The following is a 26,170-nucleotide window of genomic DNA, read 5'->3' as shown; positions in this document are numbered from 1 at the left end:
CAAACTAGTGCTTTGAGCAAGAGCGAATTCTTCTACCTTCGCCCAGTTCAGTCCAAAGTCAGTCAAGTCACCATATGTCTCTCTTTCTCTCGGGTCTCTTCACAGAAATTGCATTTTTTTTTAAAAAAAGATGAAAAGTGTTTCTCTCTCTCTCTCTCTCTCTCTCTCTACATCAGCACATTTTTTTTTCGCTGCCGATTTGGAAGTTAACACTATGGTTTGACACGGATCCTCAGTTCCTAATCGTCCGAGGTGACATCTATCTCCTCTGGGCTGGCCTGTTTGGTCGCGATTCTCCATCGATTGACGTGATGGGTCCCCTTTTTCTTCTGTTGCGCGTCTGTTCCTTCCTCTTCCAACTTCTGGCGCTTGAATTTCGTTCGTCTGTTCTGGAACCAGACTTTTACCTGTGTGTGTGCGTGTGTGTGTGTGTGTGTATGCGTGTGAGAGAGTGTGTGTGAGAGAGAGAGAGAGAGAGAGATGGAGAGAAAGGGGGGAGGAAACGAAACAGGCAAAAAGTTGTCACAAACATTCAATGCAACTTTTTTTTTTGCAAATTAAATACATTTCTCGTCCGGTTTAAGGCGTCGCATTCAATTCTAAACACTGTTTCGATTCAACGTCTTGGCATTTGCTTTCTTTATCCAACACAAGAGAATAAAATCTGTAATCTGTTGTCAATAAGAATAATCTGGTCACTCCATCCACAACTGTTTGAGGGACGCTGCTGTGCGCAATTGCCAGCCGCGTTTTGCCCACCGACCGCACAGTCACTACACCTAACAGTGTATCATGTGAAGCGTTTTGAGACGTCTCGACGAAGTGCTAAGGCGCTGTGTCAAATGCAAGGATTATTAATTTATTATAACCGCCCCGCCTGAAACTGCTCACGCTGATCCAGTGCTAAAAGACTTCACTGAGTATCTAATGGAATCAATGTATATTTTTTACAGTTAAAAGTTGTAATGCCGGTCCCGAAATGTGGTTCAAGTAAAAAAAAAGGAAACCGATTTAGAGAGGGTTTTACGTGGGACAAGGTGGGCGAACTCAGATTATAATGAGGTACAATGTTTATTGGATTGAATAAATATCGCTGGATTTAATAAGTATCATTGATTTAATAAATCGCGACAAAGCGAGTGACATTGATTTGCAAACACAAAATGCCCCCAAAATACGCAAAACAGTATTGGGATACAGTGCATGTGTTTTATGTTATATGTTATATTAAAAGAATAGTGTTTCTTTACAATAAAAAAATCAACACAAAGCTCTATCACTCTTTCACTCCCTAACCAAACTGGAAACTTTCTCTGCTAACGTGCAAGTTACCTTAGCTCCTGTCCACCTCCATTCGCATCATATTATATCTCTCTCTCACACACACACACAGCCTTCTTTTGGGATTTTATTCACCCTTAACCCTCGTCCGGGGTTTATTCCCGCATCGCCAAAGTAAATCACCAGATTTGACCCGTGTTACAGGCCCCCAAAATGAATTTAAATACCGAACGATAAACGCGTGGGGGGGGAAAAAAAGCGAGACTTGATGTTTAAAGACTTATCATAGTGAGTCTATTTTAGGACTTTTTTTAAAAAAGGAAAGCGTTCTGGAACTGCTACCCTGAGTGAGGGGCGCTGTACAAATGTATTTGTTGGGTTTTTTTGTTGTTGCCTTTGGGGAATTAGCTTTATACACGAATGTACTGTTCACGGTTAACTTTTAAATAACCTGCAGGAGCACAAATGCTCTCTCTCTCCCCCCCCCCCCCCCCACCCCCCACACCCACCTCCCCTCAAACACAAACCCCCACCAGTCAGAAACTACTTTCCCATTAAGGGAATTAATTCACATGACAAATTCATACGAGCAATTCACATTGAGATGCGGGATTTGTTTGCAGATAAGCCTCAGATAAGAGCGAGGGCGCTGGTGACAGATCGATCTAAAGTCTCACAGTGACTGACTTCTTCTGCACAACAGTGCATTGATATCATTGACCCTCGCGTCCCTTTGGTGGGAGATATTTACCGGTGCAAGTGTTTTTTTATTTAAAAAAGAAAAACACAACACACCGCAACACACACACACACACACACACACACCAACCACACGCGGATATGTGATGGTGCTTTAGAGGGGTGGGGGGGGACACGACAAAATACATATTTGTCTTGTGAGTCGTTTCTTTTCATTATATCGTGGCAGCGCTTCTATCAAAAAAAAACGGACCTGCAATTCATTCTCCCCTTTTTTTCCTAATTGAGGGAGAAAGCTGCGGGTTTTGCAAAGGGAACTAGTTTTTTTTTGTTCAACCCAAGGCCCTGATACTGGGACAAAAGCATCCAGCCAGCGTCGGTTCCCCGTCACACACAAAGCCACCTTAAAGACCGCATTAAGTAGGAAATTAAGCCCTGACCGCTGCCTTGTTTGCCAGGCAACTGAACAAGAAGACTGTTTTATTCTCCCTCCTCTTCTCCCTCTCTCTCTCTCTGGGTGCTCTCTTTCTCTAATGTTTTGGGATATCGTTTTAAAGGCGAGAGGGATCAAGGTATATGTATATATATATTATATATAATAAGGCGCTTGCCTTCCCTATCCTAGCGCTGTTACAGTGTTAGAATTACCATCCCCAAAGCGAAGGTTTACTCTGTGCTTTTCTGTACCTATTTACTATTTATTACCTGTGTTTTTACACTACGTTTTTCAATCGTCTCTTTTTTTTAAAATGAGGTGGGGGTTGGGGGTGGGGTGTAAGCATGTGTGTGGTTGGAGGAAAGGGGAGATGAGGGGGAGAGACAGAATCTATACGATTCGCAAAACCACTGCGAATGGTGAACGGCAATTTACGCCACAGCAAAACCCAATGAGCCGCGAATGGCATGTGTGTGTCAACCGCTGCTCTTTAAAAAAAAAGTGATTATTTCTGGTATAAGTGGCCGAGTCAGAATTTTTTTTAATTTCAAATCCACAACCAGTTTGCGAAGCCCCCCCCCCCCCCCCCCCCCAAAAAAAAAAAAATAACCCGAAAACAATAAATAAGTCAAACTAAGCATCTATGTGCACACCAACACAATTGATCTTGGCGTCGGTATTGACGCAAGGAAACAACCAAATGAACCTCGCCCTGTCCATCCCCGCAGTTCCTAGTGAACCCGAGTCGAATTGGAAATCAACCCTTATTGCATAAAATTGCATCACTCCACCTAATTATTCTTAATCCGTTTTAAACCCCGCGTTTAATGTTCACCGTTAGCACGCAGGTCATTTAAGCGACGCGCTCCAGTCTCCGAGTTGAGGTCGACCCGTTTTAACGCACACACACACATCCGATTTTTTTTTGTGCTGTCACAACATTTCGATGTGTGATTGTCACTTATTTTTTTTTGGTGGGGGGGGGTGGGGGGTTGTGGAAATGGAGCGGTGGGGGAGGGTGGGGGAAATATACATATACGTTTTAAGAGGTCCAAAAAATATATATTTGAAGTTCGCACGTTTGGCATAAGCAACAATAAAAGGGCAACAAAAAAACCTTTTTATTGTTTTTTTAAAAAAATCACTGACTTGCCTATGAAGAGATTCCCGGACACTTTACAATGATAATTGTTGTTTTTTTGGGGGGGGGTGGATAGACACACACACACACACACACACGCGCGCACAATTACCCTCCCTCTGCCCCCAAAACCACCAACGAAAAAGAAAACGAGAGAGAGAAAAAAATAAAATCAACATTTTTGCCGGGTTTGAGAAAAAGAGAGAAAGAAAAAAATAATTGACGGAGTTGCATGGAGTTGAGAAGGATGGCTCGTTACCTGAGTTTCTGTTAGACTGAGGCTATGTGCGAGTTGTTTTCTCTCGGCTCCGACTACATAGTGATTCTTTTCGAAGGCGTGTTCCAACCTTAACAGCTGAGACGGCGAGAAAGCTGTTCGTATGCGCTTGGGTTTTCGAGCCAGCGCATTATGCAGTAAAAAGCTCTCCGGGCTCGTCTCGTTTCCTAAAACAACGAAGAAGAAGAAGAAGAAGTGGGACGAGAAAAACAAAAACGCACCACAACTAGAATAACAAACACACACGTACGCACAGGGGGGGGAGAGTGAAAAAAAGATCCGCGTTTGGACAAAACCAGGAGTGCGATCTGTTCGATTTGTTCTGGTTTTGTTTTATTAACGCCACACGCTGTGTTTTTCTTAAATATATCGGGGGGTTGGGAAAGTGTGGAGGGGGGGGGGGGGGGAGGGGGTGGGTGTGTGGGATGGGGGTCGTGGGAAACCGACTTCGAATTGAATAAACTGGAATTGAATAAATGCAGAGAACGTTTGGAGGAAAAGTTTAGGAGTGTTGCTCTCAAAACTTGGGCTCTCTGAACGAGTTGCACCAGACGTGAGTAAAGCGTCGAGGTATAATTTTCCAAACAGAATTCGTTTAGTTGCTCGCATTCTCGATTTTATTTCATTTACACACACACACACACCCCACCCCCCCCCCCCCCCCCACCCCGGCAGAGAACGCGCCTTTGCACACTCACTCCCCGATTGCCTGTCAAAAACATTGAACGTGTTGTTCCACCTGCGGATTATAGACCGACTGTGTTTGTCTTAAGATATTCTCTCCAGTTGGCGACCTTGGTTCGATGCGAGGATCGATAGCACAACACAACCCCGCATTTTATAACTCCACGCTTCTTCGTTTGCGTAAAAGAGGTGTTTTTTTGTCTCAAATCGTTACGATTGAGGGGTGGGGGGGGGGGGAGAAAAAAAACTCTTTGAACATTGAAAGGAGGACAAATAAAATCAATCCCCGTTGATCAGAAGGGCTCCAAATAACCTATTTCCGACGCTTTTCCACTGATGCATAAAATAGGCGTTGATATCCCCCCACCCCCACCCCGAAAAAAAAAGCCCCGCATGACACATCTTGTCTAAAAGGATTAAAACAAACGAAGTTTATGAATTTTTTTTTGGAGGGTGGGGGGGGGGGGGGTTTAAAAAAAAAGCTACTGTTGGTGAAGCGAACAGGAGAATCGCACTGTTCCTCTTAAATAGACTGCGATGTGTTCGGATGAGTGAGTGCGGTGTGGGTGAGAAGGCACGTTTTGAGTTAACACCGCTGTGTAGTTTTCTGGGTGAGGATGCAGGTTTGTTAAGCGTTTTGGCTGAATTAAATAAGCAACGCGCCCCACCAAGCCTTGGCCTCGGGGCTTTTTTTTTTGCTCAGTTTTTGGCCTGCGATTTTCTAAAGAAAAAGGAAGGAGGGAGGGAGGGAGGGAGGGAGTCAGCTGGAGGGGAGAAGAGAGAAAGGGAGAGAGAGAGAGAGAGAGAGAGAGAGAGAGAAAACCAGCGCCGATGCATTTCTAGAGTCCACACCAAGTAGACTTGTGATGGGTTTTGCAATGAGCTGCGACTTTTAACCAAAGTCGATGCAAAGCAGTAAAAAAAAAGCCACAGGAAAGGCAACTTTTTTTTCTCTTCCCCCCCCCCCCCACACTATTTTTTTTTCCCTGAGAGCTGATCGCTCGATCGAGTCGGCGAATGCACATCTTTTTACCGATTTCACTCGCAATTGCGCTTTTATCCTCTTCAGCCCTTTTTTTTTGGTAGCCCCGCATTTCAGCACAAGGACTGCGGTTGCCCGCAACACCCGAAAAAAAAACACACGCACACACACACACAAAAAAAAATGGGCCGCCGCTCAACCAAACCGGTCGAAAAGTTTCGTTTCGCTAAAACTACCGCAGAAGTTAGGAAAGCGATCGGCGAAGTGCTTTCGTGTGTGTGTGTGTGTGTGTGTCGTGTGTGTGTAGTCGTTGCAGCTTTAACTGCAGAATAAAAATCCAGCAGGAATTAAACTCTCTCTCTCTCTCTAAAAAAAGAATCACATAACTTCACAACACTTACCCACCCCACACACACGCACACACACACACCCCACAAACGCACACCCCACACAAACGCACACCCCACACAAACGCACACCCCACACAAAAACGCACACCCCACACAAAAACGCACACCCCACACAAAAACGCACACCCCACACAAAAATCAGTGCGTAAACAGCGAACCTACCTTGAAACCTGTGTCCCAGATATCTGTACCGATGTATCAACCAGGGATAGAAAGTTGAAGGATCTCTTTGTTGCGATGCGAACAGGGGATGTGGCGAGTGCGACGTCTGGAGAGGGTGAGCGGCTAATGGATGTGGGGGTACCGGATGGACCGGTAGCGCCGTGTTGGTGGAGTGAGAGACCGCGTCAGCGAATACAAGGTCCGGGTTGGAATAGACAGCTCTGCCGCCGGGGTGGAAGCCGTTCAGGAATGGGTTCACCGGGTTAGAGTTTGCATAGCTGAGGGCGGCCGGCCTTATAGGTTCCTCTGATCTCGAAACAGGCACCGGGCTATCCTTCGCAACCAGAGATTCGATGGTAAAACACCGCTTCGGTGTTGGCTGGAACATGGTTTTTTTTTCAAAAAAAAACAGTGAAAAAAAGGAGGGAGGGAGGGGTGGGTGGGGGGGGGGTAGGGAGAGGGGGGGGGGGGTAAAAGAAGAAGGAAAATGGTCGGCTGTGCAATGCACTGAAATGCAATGCTTTTGCCCCCCTCCCCTCCTATATATTTTTTTAAAAAAAAAGTATTACTGCTGAGATGGAAGAAGAGAGGACATCGGGAGGGGGGGGGGGAGAGAGAAAAAAAAAAGTTGGTTTTCGAGAACACTTTAGCGACGTGTCCACATAGTCCAGAGGCAATCCATCTATGCGGTCACTTTATCACACGGCTGAAAAGTTGTGCAAACGACTTGTTAGTTCATGAGCTAATTAGTGCTGGTATCACATAAACAGCTTTCAGTGAAGCACTGTGTAATGGCTCGATGATTGGTCGCTATTACTCGCCTTGAGGTTGAGGGAAGACTCTTAAATGCGTCAATTGCTGCCTTGATCCCGGAGAAGCGGATTCCATCAATACGGATCGGATCAAAGCAAAACCGAGACGCACACAAAAGCCCCCCCTTTGCCCACGTCCAATCATCTCCCGATAGCCCCTACACTTACACTATATATATATATATATATATCTCTACAGTATATATTAAGGAAAGGGATCAGTCACGATTTTTTTTTACCACCAATCATATTTTCAAATACGCAACAGCTGAACACTTTGAGAGAGAAGACCTACCCAACGTGGGTGCTTTAACGTGAGCCTGATTTTTATTTGTGTGCATGTGTGTGTGTGTGTGTGTGTGTCTTGTAACGCTGTTGATTTTTTTACACACGCACACACACACACACACACGCACACATGCATGCAATGGCGTTCAAGAGAGGGATTGGAGAATGATTTGTTAGAAGCAATTTTACAATTGCCTAAGTCGATGCAGGATGCTGGAAAAGTTCACAGTGAGTGTGTGATGTCTGAGTGCCCACTCCGGGTTTTGCTCTCCTCCTCACGTCCAGAAACCTGAGTGGGACCTGGAGTCCCTCTGTATTGCTATTGGTCGGGTCGGGAAATAGTGCTATTAGATAATTATATCATCTTTACGCAGTCAGAATGCTTTGGCGCTGAGGGTATTTTTCTCCCCCCCTTCTCCTCTCTTTTGCTGTTTGTTCGAGTTTCTATTAAGTTCAAAACAAAACAACAACCACCGCACACACACACAAAAACAACAATCCCATCACCTCCTCCTCTTCCTCTCGGTGTTATTTCACCGCTTTTTTGCTCTGTCGCATTCACTCTGAGGCTTTTTTCTAAAAAAAACATATATACACACAATAGGGTATAAATCCCCTGTGTTCGTTAAGAGCGATGGAAATTAACCATTGAAACGCGCTCGTTAATCAATCACTCAAATGTCTGCATGTACCGAGTGGATCAATGTTTCTGGCTCTCCTCACCGCGTTTACACAGCCATAAAAACTCAGCCCGGATTGCATGCAACTCTCTCTCGCTCTCTCTCTAACAAATTAATTTGGTAAGATTCCCTCTATTCCCCCCCCACTCCACCCCACTCCCCCCAACGCACACACTCACTCACTCACACACACACACCCACATACAGCAGTTTTCTGTCCAATCCCCCTCCCCCCCATCTCTCCCCCCCCCCCCCACCGCTGGAATGACGAAAAAAAAGCAAATATCAGAATGCATTTGATTTCGCTCACATTGAATACGTGTCTCGGCCACGTTTAGCTAATGCACAGGCAAGTCCAGTTAGGAGACGTTTTGTTTTTAATCAATTAAAAACCGGTTGAGCGCTTTGCGGCCTCACTCCCCCGTAAGTAATGTTTTATTCTGTACCGAACACCGCGCCTTTCAAATGGGCAGAAGCGCACAATTGGCATCTTTCGCTAATTCTGACTTTGAGGTCGGCAGAACAGCGTGTGTTACATTTATTTTTTCGAGCGCGACTATTAAACGTTTATTTGCAAGTGCTTGTTTTATTTTTTTTTGATGCAACCATAGCGGAACATTAAGCAATCCCCACCGCCCCCCAAAAACCTTAATATCAGTGATCTCGTATTCTAAGAAAATCCAGTTATGGTCGCAAAACACAACGGGATAAATAGGCGTGATGGAAGTTTAGACATTATAGTTTTTTTTTGTCCCGAAAGGATTGTGAATTGATTCATGGAAATCAACATTAGATATTATAAACAGAAACGCTTTCCGAATGCGAGCGAAAAATGTGCGAATGGCGCAAAAGCCTGCAAAGTACCCGAGGTTTGCCTGTTTCACACAACGCGTGCGAATTAAGTTTTTTTTCCTCCCCTTTTTTGTATTAAAAAGAATTACGGCGGTAATTGATTGCAGTGTGAAATGGTTAAACAATCCTCTTATTAATAGAGATTCCAGTGCTCTTATCTTTCAAGTCTGTCTCATTCAGAAAATATTTCCTTTAGTTCAGAGCGAGAGCCGAATTATTACTTAATGTTTGGTAAGACTGACCCTGTCGATACATCAAAGAATAATCTGGATTTGTGGATGGATTTGGTTTTGGAGTTATAGGGTTCCTATAAAGCCATCTAGTTTCAGACTAATCCCAGAATGAACTCGCCCATTGTCAAAATAAACAGCTTGAACTTTATAGTTCGGTCAGGTTTTGAGCACTGGGGAAATTATTTTTTCATTGCATCCCAAACAAAATTCCTGGTATGGATCAGAGCGAAATAGCTTTGAATTATGCATGACTTACAATTGACCCCAGACACCGCCGACAAAACTGGAGTGCCCTAAATAGTACCTCGAAGAACCGTCAGTATCTCAATTAATATTGCCATCGGTTCTGAGAGAAGAGAAAAAATAATGTCAATATTGAAATGGAACAAGAGAAGCGAAGTGAGAGAGAATGGGGCTGAGTATATAACACGAGTCGCTTATATCAATGCCCTTCCAACCTCTGTATCTCTCACCCAAACCAGTGTCACACTTTCCAATTGTGGAAAGCAGATGACAGAGAAATCCCAAATTGCCACTGGAGATTGGGAACAGTCCCAAACCATTTTAAAACAGGACCTTTCATTGAACCAAGGTGTCTGTAATATATATATATATATAACATAATATATATATATAGCATCTCGGTGTGACGGCGCAAACCAAACACTAAATCAGTTTTATTTACCCCCCCCAACCCTCCCCCCCCCCCCCCACCCCCCCAAAAAAACCCTGAAATGTTAGGTTTATTTAATATACTTCACCCAAAGTTAGGACAGCACCGGTCCTGAGAATGTATAAATATGATATACTCCACCCAAATAGTCACTAAAAGACATTGCTCACTGCTACTGCAGGTACTTTCTATATATGAAGCGACAACTTTATTTGACAACCATTGAAACCCACTTGCAAATGAGAATGTTGAAACCATCATCTTGCACAGTCTCTGTGACCGCGACTCCCTTTTGATATCAAAAAAGGGCTATTTTCTTCTTTAGATTTCATCCAAATTAAATATATATATATTTTTGTTTTGAAGTCGCCTAATACTAAAACAAAACAATTTGCTCGCCATCGTCATCTCAAAGCTCGAAAGTTCAGATGCATTTTAACGTAACAATCCATAGCTAAAAAGGAAAAAAGCATATGGTCTCAGTAACCTTTTAACGCAATTCAAGTGTGTTTTCGAGTCGCTCGCTTTCTTAAAGCCATAGATTAAGAGAGAAGACATACAGTCGATTGACAGAGTTGGTGAAAAGGGTTTTTCATAAGTTTGTCTACGAAGAAAGGAGGCACTGTTACTACTTAATTCTGATTTTATTTATTGTTTGTTCAATCAAATTGTCTAAAACCTGGTAACAAATGCACATTACACTTTTGAACAGGGTCTAATTTAATGACTTCATGAAACGTGCTATTTGGAAATATAAAAACGGTGTGTTCATTCACACACACACACACACACACACACACATTCACACATACATTCACACACACCGGGGTTGGAACAAATAATACGAGGGATTTGCTATTTGCAATTTATTTTTAAAAATGCCAATCTGTCAAAGAACCCCAAACAGACACATTGATTTTCAAGTCTCTTCGCTATAGCAAATACCTCCCCCATTGCTGCATCCTGTGATTTTTGCAAGATGCTTATAAATATGGAAACCCAAATGCAAGGATATGGTAGAATTATATTTATTTGAAGCTAAACCGAGTTCCTAGCGATTCGCTCAGTCACTCAGGTCAATACTAAATCCGGTTTATTAAGAAAAGGCCGATTTATTCATGTGCGTGGGTTTATAAAATGAAGTGGAGCCTTTTTTTTTCTAAACAGCTTACCTTAAACGCCGTATTTATGAAGTCATCGAAAGTGATGTTGCGACTAAGTAATGGTAACGACATTATTCAGAAAAAAATAATAGTCGGGGAGGCAGTTAATGGATATTCGCGGTGACCTCACTAGAAAATTAAATTGTTGTTCTCATAAATCAGTAAATGCAGTGTTAACCTAACTGGATTTGAGAGAGCCAATGGTATTATATACTATTAATTCCTTTCAAATTGCCATCACCCGTAGAACTACTGGAAAAGTAATCTTAAAGTAAATCAATCTCTTTCCCCCACTTCCACCATATGCTGCAAAAACTCTTCAAATGTCAGTCCATTCTCACAATGTAACCCCAACCGCACAAGATTTGGGATTAAAAAAAAATGACTCGCATTGCAAAACAAATTAGTGCCTATTGGGGTACAATTAGGCGCCTAAACATAGCAGTTTAATGCAGTTTATGAGCACTAAATAATGACAAATGGATTTCAGTGTGCGGCGAAAAAAAAAACGCTTCTTATAAAGCAAGCCCCCTGTTGTTCACCCAAAGCATGTTTAATTCATAGACCCAAAACTGACCCTTGGAAAAAGTGCAGAACGTGTCATACTTTATGGGTATCTGACGTGTCGGTGAATAAAATTAGAGCTTCAGTTCACAAACCCGACTTGCCCTGAACGTGAGAAACCCGAACCCAAATCCAGCGTTAATCACTCCAACACTTCAAAGTGTCAGTCACATTAAGCAAACGCACCAATTTAGTTTAATGATACTTGAAGGGGTTTTTTTTTTTGAACGTAACGTCGTCGCTTTGCCTTACCAATCAGTTAGTTCATAACTGGACTTTCGGTGGTAGTTTTCTTTTTAAAAAAAAACATTTACAGTCGATGCAGTCAAATTAAGCTTGTCACTCACCCAAAGCATACATTCGTTTATGAAACCTAGATCTGTCGGGTGGAAGGTAAGGCGCTGTGACCCACGTATCTCAATGCCTGTTTGCTTTTATTATTTTTTTAAATTTTATTGCACGGTTGTTTTGTTGGTCTGCGTCTTTTCTATCTGACTTTCATCTCAAACCCTGTCGCAGATCAGATCTTGGTAAGGGAGGCATCGATCCATCCAACTCATGGCAAAAACTAAGGAAGGGGCCGATCTGAAGCACAGCATCGAAAACACAGAGCCTCTGGTTGTACCTAACACGGCTCCAGATACCTCTGGTTCCCTGCCTGGCGAGATGTTCGCTCTCGCTGATGTCTGGCACTCATTCGGATGACTTTTAATCCTTTGAACGCAAGGAACCAGAGCAAGAAACCAAAAAAAAAATACACATTACGAAAATAATCTGCACCCAATACAAACAAGGCTGTCACGCATTTTAATTTATGTTGCAGCAAAATTGGCCAAAAGAAAATGGACATTATTAATATTATTATCATCATCATCATCATCATCACCACCACCATCACCATCGTCATCTGTTGGAGGTACTTTTACTGTTGAACTGGAATGAAACAGGAAACCATAAAAACAAGTGTCGAAATGTCTATTTACACTGATGGCAGGGCTAGCGTTAGGGCAACTTTTTTTAAAAACGTGGGAGTTATTCTGTTGTCCTTGAACACTTTAAATGTCCCATCCACTTATTTCCATCTGCTGCATTCCTAGCGAGAAGGAAACAAAAATCATTTAAATAAGTGTTTGGGGGTAAACATGGTTTATTGACAAGACTCTGTTATCGTTATTAACGGTAAAACTGCAACTGAGAGATTGACACGAGTTCTATATGTAAACCATAATAGAAATGTACAACTAATAGCTGTTTTGTCAATGATTATAAAAGTCTACAGGTTAGTTTTGCTATTTGTCTCAACTATGTATTTATATTTACTTTAATCAATCAGTTATTTTAAAAAAAACAGTTTTGCTATATATGGCAATCAAAAAATTATTTTACTTCGCAGAATTTATAGAATTGCAGAATTTATATAATTGCAATTGGGGGTTGCGAATGAACTTGTGCAAACTCGTAGGTAAACATGAACAGAATTTATCTTTTTACGAGAATGGTGGAAATATCGCCACTGTTTCAGTCAACACTCTGTTTGGTCGATTCGTTGTAAAACGCCAACCGGTTCTGAAGAAGGTAAACCGGATTTTTTTTTTTGCTGTGGCAAAGTAAAGTCTCACTCCACACAATAAAAGTTAACTGAAGCCAAACTTTGACGCAGTTTTACTTCAATAATTTATTTGCGCATGGCGCCACCTAGTGGGGAGTTATGTGACATCCCATAATATGTGGAACAGTCCAAGGGCATTCTGTGTGAATCGTGCAATGCTTTCGATGGATATTTTCCAATACACATACTGTAATGTAAATAAAAGGAAGCGAGACTTGGAAGTGAAAGAAACATAACGTGCTGGAAATGCACAGCAGGTTAGTTAGCAACTAAACGCATGAAACAGACAACCTTTTTAAAGTATAGTTTTCCCAACCAGAAAATATGTGTCTTTTTGTTTTATTTAAATCCTGCAATAAATCGGTAGTCAGTGTTACTTAACACTTTGGGTTTATCGGTGTGTTTTTTTTTAACATGAATGGTGAAATGCAGCAAGTCTCTAATACCTTTCCAACTCGCAGTCAGTACTGTAAACCCAAACTGATGACTATTTTAATCAACTGTAACATCACATCGTTTAGTCTTCGTCGTCACCCGATCTAACACACCCGAAAACTTATTGCTGGTGCAAAAAATTCTTCTCTGCGACCGCTGTTCCGGATTTATTTATACTCTCGAAACTGGCAATTGAAAATATAATACAGTGTCTGTTTGAACCATTTTATGCTAATTCTCTCTTTGCTACTGCAAAACCTCAAGGTTGTATTACACGTCCAATAATGAATGACTGGGAACTGCATTAAGGGATTTGCGCAAAATAGTGTATGAGATCCCAATGCAAGTTATACAATAGGCACATTCCTTCGCCTAATAAAAAATTATCAAAATCATATTAATTATTCCATTCGGGGGATACCCGAAAAGGAAGGCAGTGGTTCAAGGAAATCGTTTGTAAAATAAATCTGCTTTTATTTTTCACGACGTGTATATATTGCCTGTATCTCTTTGCCACTAGAAATCCGACCAGTGTGTGTGATTACCAGGTATCTTCCCGTTATATATTCATTTCAGTCGTGTTAAATTGATAAATATCACACAATAATAACTCTTGCGTTTGATATAACATCACGGGGGACGTCTCATCGCGCTTCTCAGGATTCACTGCCAAGTGTCGTGACTGTGTTTGTCCAATTGAAAAGGAGTGACTGCATTAAGCCACCAACCCTGGGGATGGAATAGTCGGTTGTCGGCGACAGAGAGGCAGAAACATCGCGATTATGTTCTTGACTGATGGTTTCCAGGGGAAATGGGAAAGTTGCTCCTTGTCGTGGTAATCAATGCAAAATATAAATAATACTAAAAAAATTTTTTTTTTTTTTTAAATGTCCTGGCGTCCGAAATAGCGTCTTCGTGTCAGGAGGGCGTCTCAAAGCGCTTGAAAGGAGATACCGTTCAACGCAGTGACTGTATGTTTGTAGACAAACGCGACAGCAATGCCCCAAAAACAGTCCCTTGGGGTGGGAGGGGGTGGGAGGGGGTGGGGAGGTGTTTATGAAGTTCGAAGTTTCCCCCGCAAAAAATATAAAGTCAATTCACTTTACAGTATGTTTCTGTGAAGCGCTTTGAGACGATAAGGCGTTGGATCAAATGCAAGGATTATTATTATTAGTTATTATTAGTTATTATTATTATCATTGTCGTTGAGTAACCTACGGTGCACCTTTCTTTGAGAGATGATATTTAGATTGGCCGCGGGGTGGTGGTGGGGGGGGGGGGGGGGGGAGGTGGTGGGGGGGGGACAGGTATTGGATCCAAATTACTTGGAAGGATAAGATGGTGAGTGCGATGGACAGTCGGCTTTTGGGGTGGGGGGTGGGGGGGGGGGGGTAAATTAACCCCACGAGTTACCCACCCACCTGCACACCAAATGTGTCTGGCACTTTAATGAAACCGGTGCGTCTTTGGGGATGGATCTGAACACCAATCTTTTCAAACGCATTCGATTCACCGCAGATAATCTTTGCAAACACTCGCTGCGAGGTCACCAGCAGTGGATTTACCACCCGAGCTACTGAGTGAGCGAGTGACTTAGACTGGGACCTTTTAATCACAGATCATTGGAGAAATACGCATTTTTACGGTCTATTCCACCCCCCCCAGTTCGGTAATGGGCTCGACACTTGTAACGCTTGATCCCGCCCTGCCCCTTCACGCAATGCGAAGGGGTGTTTTCACGTTTGCAGTTCTGCAAATGGATAATAATACTAATAATACTAATAATTATAACGACAGCCCTCGCGTTTGAATAGAGCGCCCCTCGTCACCTCGTTCAGGCGTCTCAAAGCGCTTCACAGACTATCCAGAGCAGCCAAAGCAGTACGAGCAATAAATAAATACCTGATTAAATAGATAGTTGTCAAGTTCGCAAATAGCCAGGACAATTTAACGCGACTATTTGAATGCTCCCCCCACCCACCCCCATCCCCCCCCCCCCCCCCCCCCCGGGTTTCTTATTCCGAGGTTTGGGGATTACGTAATGTAACTATGGATTGACAGCACTTCACAGGAGAATACTGCAATACATATGCACTGATGCATTTAGGGTTGAATTATACATGACATGTGGACTAATCAAAAAATTGCTGGCAGGGCAAGACCAAACCGTGCAGAAATATGGTGCGCAGACTGCACAATAACAGGCAAATTATGTAAAACTATGTAATCCACACGTCTTCGTGTGTGTATTCAGTAAAGCAAACACGAACTCAATTGGAGTTAGTTCTTTTTTTTTTCCACGGAGGACTCGCAGTACTTTGGGACAACGCAAGTTTTTTTTTTAAAAAAAAATAAATAAAAAGAGATACTTAGATCTGAAAAGGCCGCAGTTATTTTTCGGTGCATTATTGGGATCTGGTGTTATTTCCGATCAGTTCCGACAGAAATGTCAAAACTTGATAGAGCTTGTGTCAATTTGAACCTAATTGGTATTGCATTTATTATGATTATCAATGACGACATGCAATAATAAGAATAATAATTAAAAAATCAATAATGCGAATAAAAATAACAATAAAGAGTAATAAAGAGAATAACAACAAAAGAATGATAAAAATAATAACAACAACAATACAAGAATAATTATTGGGAATGCATTGAACAAGCTGTGCATCTGTGGTCGTTTTGTTGTCATTTTGTGAACTGCTCTTGTTAACATTTGGGAGGTCTTTTCGACACGAAAGGCGTTATACAAAATGTAATGTAATGTAATTTTGTATTTAAGTCAAATCGCATCCTAGAGCTACAATCGTCCCTGGACTAGTGCAGCATTTGACTCATGGAGCAGTTGCACATCAGTATCGATGGACCTTGTCAAGCATTACTCCGGCGTTTTAAGCCTCCGTTCAATTTGCTCAACAGTAAAGCACTAAAATACAATCAAAGGGGCGCGATATCTCGACGGAGGAGTCATCGAAGTCAGAAAGAAATTAGTTTTTTGTTTTGTGGCGGATCGTTTAGTGAGATGAACAGCATCGTCGAGGCATAGTCTGGTCTGGGACATCTGGGTCCTTCCCTTGGATGTAAATCTCTCTAACAGGTAGTTTGTAGTATGTGCGTATCGGTTAGAATTAACGTGGGGAGTGGGGCACTGTGATAACTATGGGTATGTGGTACTTCACTGGCATTCCCTTTGATACTGATATTATCTTCTGTGGCTTACAGTGTGAGGGCGAAACATATCTGAAGAGTCATTTCTCGAGGCCACGCAATGAATTCACGCAATGAATGGTTTTGAAACACGCGTTTGCGTTTCTTTCACAGAGACTCGGATCATTCCGATTTACTTTAGAGGATGTGCGACGATTGTGGTGATTGTGAAGATTGCGCGTTTCTGGAGGGAGATTTGCAATTAGATCACTCTTGTCTGCAGTGATCCGTTGGATACCAGTTGGATTACTGTGCAGCAAATAAACTGTGACAATTATTTTCACCCTTGGGATATATCATTAATTAATCTAGGACTATTGTCTAATCATTGACTTGGCTGCCTGGAGCAAGGTTTCCCATTAGCTCATTTCAAACAACTTCTTAAAACACTGCTGTCGTTGCTTCTGATGTTGATGTCATTGCCTGGTGGAAGCAATCCTGAATGCAGTCGCCCAGAACCCCCAAAAAGTGCCCACTCCAAATAGGCAATTCTCAACACATGAGCTCAAGTAACTCACAGACACACAAACTGGATGTTGTGTGCTTTATTGGAGCCTGGCCTCATTACATAGCTTACAGCTGAAAGGTAGGCGCTGCACTTGGCGGGTTTGGAATATACAGCATCAAGAAGAAGAAGAAGAAGAAGAAGAAAAAAAAAGCACTTTTCCGGACCTCTAGGGTATTCAATAAGTGGACTTGCTCTTTCTTTTCCGGATGATGAGTGTCTCTTTCTATTGCTGTTAACACCTGACCTAACCCCAGTGTGCGTGGAGCAGAAAGCATTCGCTAACCTCTCTGCTCGTGCAATTCTCACCATCCCTTGCAAAAGCCCTGGGGTTCCCATACCATTTGGCATAGATTGATGACTGCAGAGTTAATACTGGGCTCAACTGTTGAAGCAACGCTGTGAGATGCACATTTTTGGCACGAGTGAGGAACAGAAGGCAAAAACATCAACAGGATTGGAAAACACACGCACACATAATATATATATATATATATAACGTCCATTCCATTACCAGCCGATGGCAGGGTGTAATCAGACAAACATATATATATATATTCGTGCACATTAGGTGTGGAGATGGCTACACTTGGGCGCTCTCCGGAAAGACGCGTGATTGGAATGTTTCCTTATAGAAAGTTATGTAAACTGTCTGTCGACTTATTCGGACACGTTTGATACTTGAGACATCACGAAGCTTTGTGCGCTTTGTCACACAAAGGCGTAGTCACTCTGATGCCTCTCACCACATTAAAAAAGGCATGTGTGCCCCTCCTCTGTCAGTCATGTCCAGGACTGTAAGCCGAATAACTCCTTCAGATGTTCAGGGAAATCTTGCTTTGACCCTTCAGGCAGTGGTTAAATGACTGTGATCGCCTCTGATTGATATATACTTGTTACTGCTTAATCAGTCGCAACTAGTGTAATGTAAGGAGGATGTACAATGATTGGGGTAGGACCTGGAATGGTGGATGTAACTGCACTCTGCAGATGTTTTTTTTTCCCACTCTTTTCATAAATAGGTTTTTTTTTTGTCACAGCTAGAATTTTTCTGAAGTTTCTTTTCGAAGATATTAAATCTCGAGTCACCCGAGCTCGACTGTTATCCCATTATTCGTGTTCTTTGGGAATATCGATGTGATCAGCCTCCACATCTGTGCAGACAGGCATTGTATTGATCTCTCTAGGATCCAACTGTCTTATTAAAGCTTCCCCCATGTTAGCTCCTGGTACACACGCCGTCTTGGAAGCTCAGTTCAGTCTAATCTTAATACATTGAACAACAACACTAAAGTTGGGAGCTTCGAATTCAACACAATCTATACATATATATAGAGAGAGAAAACGTGCCCTGTACGTTTAGAGACAAGAACACATCTTATTGTTCCCACTCCTACTTCTTTCTCCTTGGAATTGGGTCGTGGAGATAGAGCATGTTAATTGCAGAATTATCCTTTTATTAAAAAAAATATCGATTGAAAAACCATACACACACCCATTGAAGAAAACAAAACAGTACTGTGTCATTTGGTTGGCTTTATTTATCCCTGTTACTGGCTTGTTCGGCACCACAGCGTCCAATTGGCAGTCTGTGTATTATTTTTATTGCAAAATATATTCTCATGTCCCTATTGGTTTCCTTCTAATAGTACTAGTAATCTGATGGAGTTTGGCACAAGTCATCTGTTTCTCACCATGAACCTATTCACATTTACGTGGGGGAAACAAGAGAGGTGCCAGATTCTAGTGTAACGAGTAACCAAGATAGATAGAGAGAGAGAGAGAGAGGTATTGATTTGGTTGGTATGAATGACAAGACTGCAATGTTTCAAACATATAAAGCGAAACCTACAACTGCTCGTGTCACACAGTTAGTGCGTATTTGCTGTGACGGCCGTTCGAATTATTTATTTACAGAAATCAATTGGGTTCAACAGGAAGTTTGCAAAGGCTCTCTCTCTATTGACCGCTTCACATGACAGTCATATTTTAAATTGCTGTCCCAATCATAATGAGATGAGAGGTCCATCTGGAGAAAATGATCAGTAAATCATCGGTCGGTGTGTGTGCGTGAGGGTACGTGTGTGTATGTGTGTGTGTGTGAGAGAGAGGTGGGATACCAATTTTACCCATGAACCTACCCCGAGTTATTCGAACATATTACACTGGTTTCTCCCCCCTCCCATTCCCGCTTAACTTGACAATTTCAATCCACTGTCAAGAGAGTCGATTCAGCTGCGATTTAACACGGCAGAGAAGCGCCTGGTTGTAGGGGAACAAGTAAATCATTTCAGGTGACTTGACCCGAAAATAAATGCTTGTAGAAATGGAAACAATCGCTCACTATATTTTTTTCCCTCGATACACACACACATACACACACACACATATATATATCGCATACCTACAGTAAGCTGTCCAGAGCATTCCACATGGAGGGGTGAAACACTTTGATATATGATATCTCTATTTAAATACACACACACACGCACACACACACACATTTATATATTACTACATAGATATGTATCGTTTAAATACATGTCCATGTATTTCAATATGTGTGTGTGTGTGCATGTATGTGTGCGTGTGTTTAAATAGCGATGTGTCAAAGTGTTTTTCCCCCCAGTGAGGAATGCTATAGATACGGCTTGAAGTTTCGCAGTGTTTTTCCCCGCCGGCAGTAAGAGCAACACGACACTTAAAATCCCAGGAGGAATCTTGGCCGATGAAGGGAATGCAGCTGAGCCCCTGGATTGCACAGCACAATACAGTACAGTACTGCATTGACGTACAGTATTTGGTTTTATGTCGCCAGTCCTCGGGAAAGCAACATTTTACAAGTTTATTTTTACTGCAACGCCACGCATTGCTTCTCCCTTGGCCTCGTGGACGCCTATATTGAGGCTTTTGATCTCTGCAAACAAAACAAAAAGCAGATCTCCGCATACATAGAAACTCACCGTCCAAACGCAAGTAGCTAAGTATATCATGTCTTGTATCCGCCCCCAAGAGAAAAAACAAATTCCTGCCATACTTAACACGAAGTCGGGCCCTTTGATAGTGTCAGCAATAGGAAAATCCTTCCTACAGTACAGGGCAGTCCTCACAAACTCCACCGACCCCAAGAAGCGACCCCAAGATGTATTGCTGCTAACAAGATAATAACACCCCCCCCCCAAAAAAAAAAACCAATGGTCACTCAATCCACGACTGTTTGTGGGACACCTCTGTGTGCAATCGGCTCCTGCAGTTTCGCCCGCAAGAAAATGCGCAGTCAATGCATCTTTTGCAATATATTCTATCGAAGCGCTCGGAGACGTCTCGACTACGTGATAAGGCGCCGTGTGAAATGCAAGGAATATTAGTATTATTATTATTTTATTATGATTATGATTATTATTATCATCACCATCATGGGTGCGTGTCCGTTTGTGAGATGAAGCTGGTCAAGACTGTGCACCAGGAGTGAACCTCACCGAAACCGCACGACTGAAACCCTCAGACAAAGACAACTCGACAAATAAAACTCGCTCACCTGTTTAGACTGTGTGAAGGGACTTTTTTTTTTAGTCGTGTCGGGTGCCCGTGGCAGTTTCTGTCCTCCCCCGTGCAAGTGTGTGTGATTTTTTTTTAAGAAGAAGCAAAAAAAAAAAACATGAAATCTGCCCGCAAGTCAAACCCAACACATTTGTTAGGAATTCAGGGCTGTGGGAGAAGTGGTACTTTTCTTCGCGTAACGTATCCTCCCCGGTGTTTGGTTCACGCATTCCTATCATACCTTTGGATTTACACCACTTCCAATTCATTCGTGCTTCATATTTTTCATTTATTTGCTTACAATTGAGGGACGGTTTAAAACCTCGAAAAATGGATCTATCAGCGTTTACGTTGGTCACTTGGGCTCAAACCCTTTGCAGCCTTTTTTTTTACACACACACTCTGTAATCGTTAACATCTGTTGCTGGAAGGGGGGAAAAAAAGACCCTCATTGTGTTTGGAGAGACTGTCTCTCACGTCCAGGTTAATTGTATTTAATATTGCCCTCTCCCCCACACCGATGTCTCTGTCCAATTTAACACTGCCATTTATTTCCCAAACGAATTGTTTTTCTTCGAAAGAAAGGGGGGGGGGGGCAAAGATAAAAAAAAAAACGAAACTCTCAGGTCAAAACTGGGTCGTGAATAGAAGAGCAGCGTTTAGTGCAGTTTAAAAAAAAAGGGGGTCGATGAAATCGACGAATCCAAACGCCAAAAAACCCGTGTGATTCACGAACCTAAATGCCAAACATTTGTTAGCAGAAAGCAAAACCCATATATTGCGTTAATTTAGATTGGAAGTGGTGTGGGGCACTGAAGGAATTTTATTGTGCAGAGGCAGGTACCGTCGGGCTTTATTTTCCTGTTTGCATAGAATATATAGTTGACCATCAGAACTCCACACAGTCACCTCTGCCTCACGCCCTGTACATCCCATTGAAAGCCTTCACCCCCTTCATCCCTTTCACACACACACACACACACACACCTTCTCCAGCACTGAGAGTCTTAATCTTAAACAATCATCTGGATTGTTGCAGTTTAATTTTTTCCGTGGCTTCTCTCTCGGGCGACCGAGCTCTTGTTTCAGCTTTGAAACGGGACACCTGTGCAAACCGAGGTTTCCGACAGATTAAACAGGTTTCAGATCAGCTCTGTGCGCTCGAGTGAGTGAGCGAAAGTGTGTGAGAGTGACCAGGTGAGAGATAGTGTGGGAGCGAGTGCGTGGGAGAGGATGTTGGGAATGCCTGAACGTGTAAAGTTGTGTGAGAGACTCTGAGTGTAATAGAGAGAGAGAGAGAGAGAGAGGGGGGGAGTGAGTGAGAAAAGAGAAAGAGAGAGAGACGCTACTTACATTTGAGAGAGACTCTTCCAGTATTCACAAAAAAAAACCCAAATATTTGCCTGTTCACAGCCCACAAGGACAGAGGCAATCCCGAAGTGTGCAGAGTGGGGGGGTGGGTGGGGGTGGGTGGGGGGGGAGAGTAAAACAAAGAGAAAATAATTCAAAACTAGCGTGGAAACCTTGAACAACTCAGATCTCAAGAACGTTACCCCTAATTACAAATAAATCATCACCAGCCAAATAAGAAGTCCTTTCAAAAGATCCAGTGTGTGTGTGTGTGTGTGTGTAAAAAAAAACACAGCACTAAAAAGTGATTGACACGTGTCTTCCACTAAAACTTTAACGACGATTTAGGAAAATTTGGACTTTTTTTTAAATTTGGATTCTCTTGTGATTATTTCCCCCCAATCCCCACCCCCCCACCAACCAACCAACCACCTAAAACTAAAGACTTTTCTTCCCACATCAGAGCAGGGACTGCGATCCGGGCTCGAAATAATTCACCTTATTCCGACTGGGAGAGAAAGAGAGAGAGAGAGAGAGAGAGAGAGAAAAATCAATCACACTTTGAGAAGAAATATGTATACCTTAAAACGCGGAAGCAGACCTCAAACACATGGAAAATAATAAGAAAGAAAGCTGCCGATGAGGATATATATGTATATATTATAATATATGTAAATTATATACATATTATAATACATATATATTTATTATAATATATATACACACACACACTGAGCAAGAAATAAACTCTGAAAAATGTTCTGAAACTTCCTGTCTGGAAAATCAGCTGACCGCTGTGTCATTAGTTCATCTCATTTTTTTTTACTCTTTAATCTTCACTTACTCATTCACTCACTCCCAACTTTCATCTTCAAAGAGGCTGGTGGTTCTAGTTGTCGAGAGAGAGAGGAGGGGGGGGGGGGGGAGAGAGAGAGAGAGAGAGATTGAGAGAGTGGTGAGAGGGAGAAAGAGAAAGAGAGTGTGAGAGGGGAGGGGGTGGTGGTGGTGAACGAGAGAGGGCGTGAGGGAGAGGGAGAGAAAGGGGGAGAAGGAGGAAGAGAGAGAGAAAGAGGGAGGGAGAGAGAGAGAGAGAGAGAGAGAGAGAAAACACACTAAGAGCTCCCAGGACGATCAGGAACAACGCCAGATCTGGAATAACAGCAGAAAGTTTTGTGTGTGTGTGTGTGTGAGGAGGGAGGGAGTTGAGGAGGGAGTTGAGGAGGGAGTTGAGGAGGGAGGGAGTTAAGGAGGGAGTTGAGGAGGGAGTTGAAGAGGGGGGAGTTGAGGAGGGAGGGAGTTGAGGAGGGAGGGAGGCAGTTGAGGAGGGAGGGAGTTGAGGAGGGAGGGAGGGAAAGAGTTGAGGAGGGGGGGAGGGAGTTGAGGAGGGAGGGAGTTGAGGAGGGAGGGAGGCAGTTGAGGAGGGAGGGAGGCAGTTGAGGAGGGAGGGAGGCAGTTGAGGAGGGAGGGAGTTGAGGAGGGAGGGAGGGAGGGAAAGAGTTGAGGAGGGGGGGAGGGAGTTGAGGAGGGAGGAAGGGAGTTGAGGAGGGAGGGAGTTGAGGAGGGAGGGAGGGAGTTGAGGAGGGAGGGAGGGAGTTGAGGAGAGAGGTAAAAAGTTCGAGTCAAGTCAATCTGGAGAGGGGGAGAGGGTTGGGGGTGGGTTTGGGGGGAGCTGTTGCAATGCAAATTCCAACGCCCCAGTGCGTGCTGCTCAGCCCCCCCGGGGCGAGGACATCTCCCCTGGCGGCGGCGGTGGGGGGGAGAGGGTATCCCTCCAGGAGGTCCTCTTTCGACGTGGAATCGCTCCTCTCCAAAGCCTCCGAGTGGAGCCGCCGGGCCGAGCCGGGCCACCGCGGGGCGTGGGTCTCCAGCAGCGCCCCGGAGAGCCCGGGTCAGCCCAGGTGGGCGCACAGCGATTACTGGGGGTCTCTGCAAGTCCTCATCCAACCGGCCGCTTGCTTCCCGTTACTGAGATACAGCGGACAGTCCCCGGGACACGGCTACAGCGCTTTCCCTTCGGTTTGCTGCGACGATTCGTGCACAGAAGGTACGACCACCCGCAGCACTCGATGCGTTTTTTTTCTTCTGTTGTTAATTGCTGTTGTTTTATAAAGGACGTGGATGGATTTCGCTAAATCTGAACACAATCTTTTTTTTTGGGGGGGTGGGGGTGTTAAGAGAGAGAGAGAGAGAGAGAGAGAGGTGAATTGTACCTATAAGGTAACTATATATACCTATAAACGCGATAAGGCGCTATGTCAAATGCAAAGATTATTATTATTATTATTATTATTATTATTATTATTATTATTATTACCCTATTTATTGCAACATCTTAGAACGGCCCAGACAACAACAACAAAAAAAAACAACGATTGCGAAATGCGCCCCATTTTTGGCCGAACGAAACCGTCACCATTCGAAAAAGCTCTGTCAAAGTCACCGCTTCGTTGTCGGACGAAAATAATAACGTTTGCATTTGGGTTACACACTGGCGACTCGCACCTCAGGAGGACGTCCCGAAGCGCTTCACCAAATGTGCTGTCAAGTGCTAGTGTGGCTGTGCGTTTAGGAGATTAAATGTAGATTATGGGTGTGTGTGGTTGTGTATATATATATATATATTGGATTATCTAAATGGGTAACTTGTTGATCGAGCTTTGGGGCAAAGGTCCAATTGGATCCATGTCTTTCAAGAAGAGTTGACCAGACTTTTTGGTCGTTTTCCTGGTGTGTGTGTGTGTAAATATAATCCTGTGTGTGCTATGTGTGTGTGTGTGTGTGTGTAGGGGAATGGGCCTTTCGCTCCAACACTCTGCCCAACAAGTCAAAAACTAGACCCAAGCGAGTGAGGACCACCTTCACACAGGAGCAGGTGGGTCGGTTGGAGGAGGAATTCGGCAGACAACAGTACATGGTTGGAGCGGAGAGATTCCTACTGGCTACTGCCCTGCACCTGACAGAAACACAGGTGAGCATTCCTGGTGTCAACATTAAGACACCCGCCCCCACCTACACACACACACACCCACACCACCCACACGCACACTCACACACACACACCACACACACACTCACACACACCCACACCACCCACACACACACTCACACACACACACACACTCACACACACACACCACACACACCCACACCACCCACACACACACACACACACCACACACACCCACACTACCCACACACACACTCACACACACACACCACACACACACTCACACACACACACCACACACACCCACACCACCCACACACACACTCACACACACACACCACACACACACTCACACACACCACACACACACTCAACGATGACTCCTTCCATTATCATTATCTTTCATTATCTTCTCAGCTCTCCATCTCAGTCCACCAATTAATTGCAAGAATTTTTCTTGGATGCCAAGGTCCCCCCCCCTCCCCCCCCACCCCCATCCCCCCACTCCCACCCCCGTGGCCTTCCCACTCAAGACATGTGATGGTCTGCAATTGTTTTTTTTTGGTTTGTTTGTGTTGTGTTGTCTATTTGTTTGTTTGTTTGTTTGTTTGTTTGGTTCAGGTTAAAGTGTGGTTTCAGAACAGGCGGATCAAGTGGAGAAAACGCCACGTGGAGCCAAACCATTCGGGGTTTTCAACGGAGAATTTATCGTCGCTCCTCGCCGACCCCCCGAAACACTCACGCAACACGCACCACGCACCGAGGACCCCGCAACCCCGAGAGCCGCAGCGAATAGAAACGTCGTACTAACGCGCTCCGTGAAAGGGGAAGAAGCCCTGTTTTTTTTTAACACTGAAAAGTCAACACACGGGATGGTTTATGAGTGTTTTCCAGTCTCGATGTGGGCGTATGTATTGTATGTATATGTATATGTGTGTGTGTGTGTGTGTGTGCGTTCAAACTAACACACACTCACACAAGTTCGCCACGTTATTTTTTTTTCTGATGCAGTGGACTGAGGAAGAGTGACATATTCCATCCGTTTTCAGCCACACAAAAAAAGCGAGAAACCCTTTTAAACTCATGTCCCCAAATAGAGACCGAGTGGGTTAAATAGCAGAAGTGAACCGTCGCGTAAATAGGGGGAAAAACAACAGCCATCGACGTTGCTCAGGCCATTAAATACCAGGTCTGCTTGACATCAATGGTTTGTCATGAATAACCTGCTTCAAATATA

General features: G+C 43.5%; 2 protein-coding genes and 1 long non-coding RNA gene across 3 annotated transcripts; 2 read left to right on the top strand and 1 right to left on the bottom strand.

The window, feature by feature from the left end:
- Positions 1-164: 164 nt before the first annotated feature.
- Positions 165-6,460, bottom strand: emx2 (empty spiracles homeobox 2). The gene is made up of 3 exons (XM_007903601.2): positions 6,073-6,460; positions 3,817-4,001; positions 165-407 (listed from the first exon to the last, which is right to left on the bottom strand). Exons 1-3 carry the CDS (start codon positions 6,458-6,460, stop codon positions 240-242), a joined length of 741 nt encoding a protein of 246 aa, XP_007901792.1. The 3' UTR covers positions 165-239.
- A 5,200-nt stretch (positions 6,461-11,660) lies between these two features.
- On the top strand, positions 11,661-12,986 carry LOC103185208. The gene is made up of 2 exons (XR_488616.2): positions 11,661-11,730; positions 11,857-12,986. It is a non-coding gene; the product is annotated as an uncharacterized LOC103185208 (long non-coding RNA).
- Positions 12,987-23,538: 10,552 nt separating this feature from the next.
- Positions 23,539-25,900, top strand: LOC121849481 (homeobox protein not2-like). Its single transcript, XM_042336972.1, has 3 exons — positions 23,539-24,030; positions 24,773-24,954; positions 25,555-25,900. Exons 1-3 carry the CDS (start codon positions 23,664-23,666, stop codon positions 25,741-25,743), a joined length of 738 nt encoding a protein of 245 aa, XP_042192906.1. The 5' UTR covers positions 23,539-23,663; the 3' UTR covers positions 25,744-25,900.
- Positions 25,901-26,170: the final 270 nt, after the last annotated feature.

This window comes from Callorhinchus milii, unplaced genomic scaffold (genome assembly GCF_018977255.1).
Source record: "Callorhinchus milii isolate IMCB2004 unplaced genomic scaffold, IMCB_Cmil_1.0 Scaffold7, whole genome shotgun sequence".
NCBI lineage: Eukaryota > Metazoa > Chordata > Chondrichthyes > Chimaeriformes > Callorhinchidae > Callorhinchus > Callorhinchus milii.
Note: the sequence above shows the minus strand (reverse complement) of the source record. Positions and strands in the feature narration are given on the sequence as shown.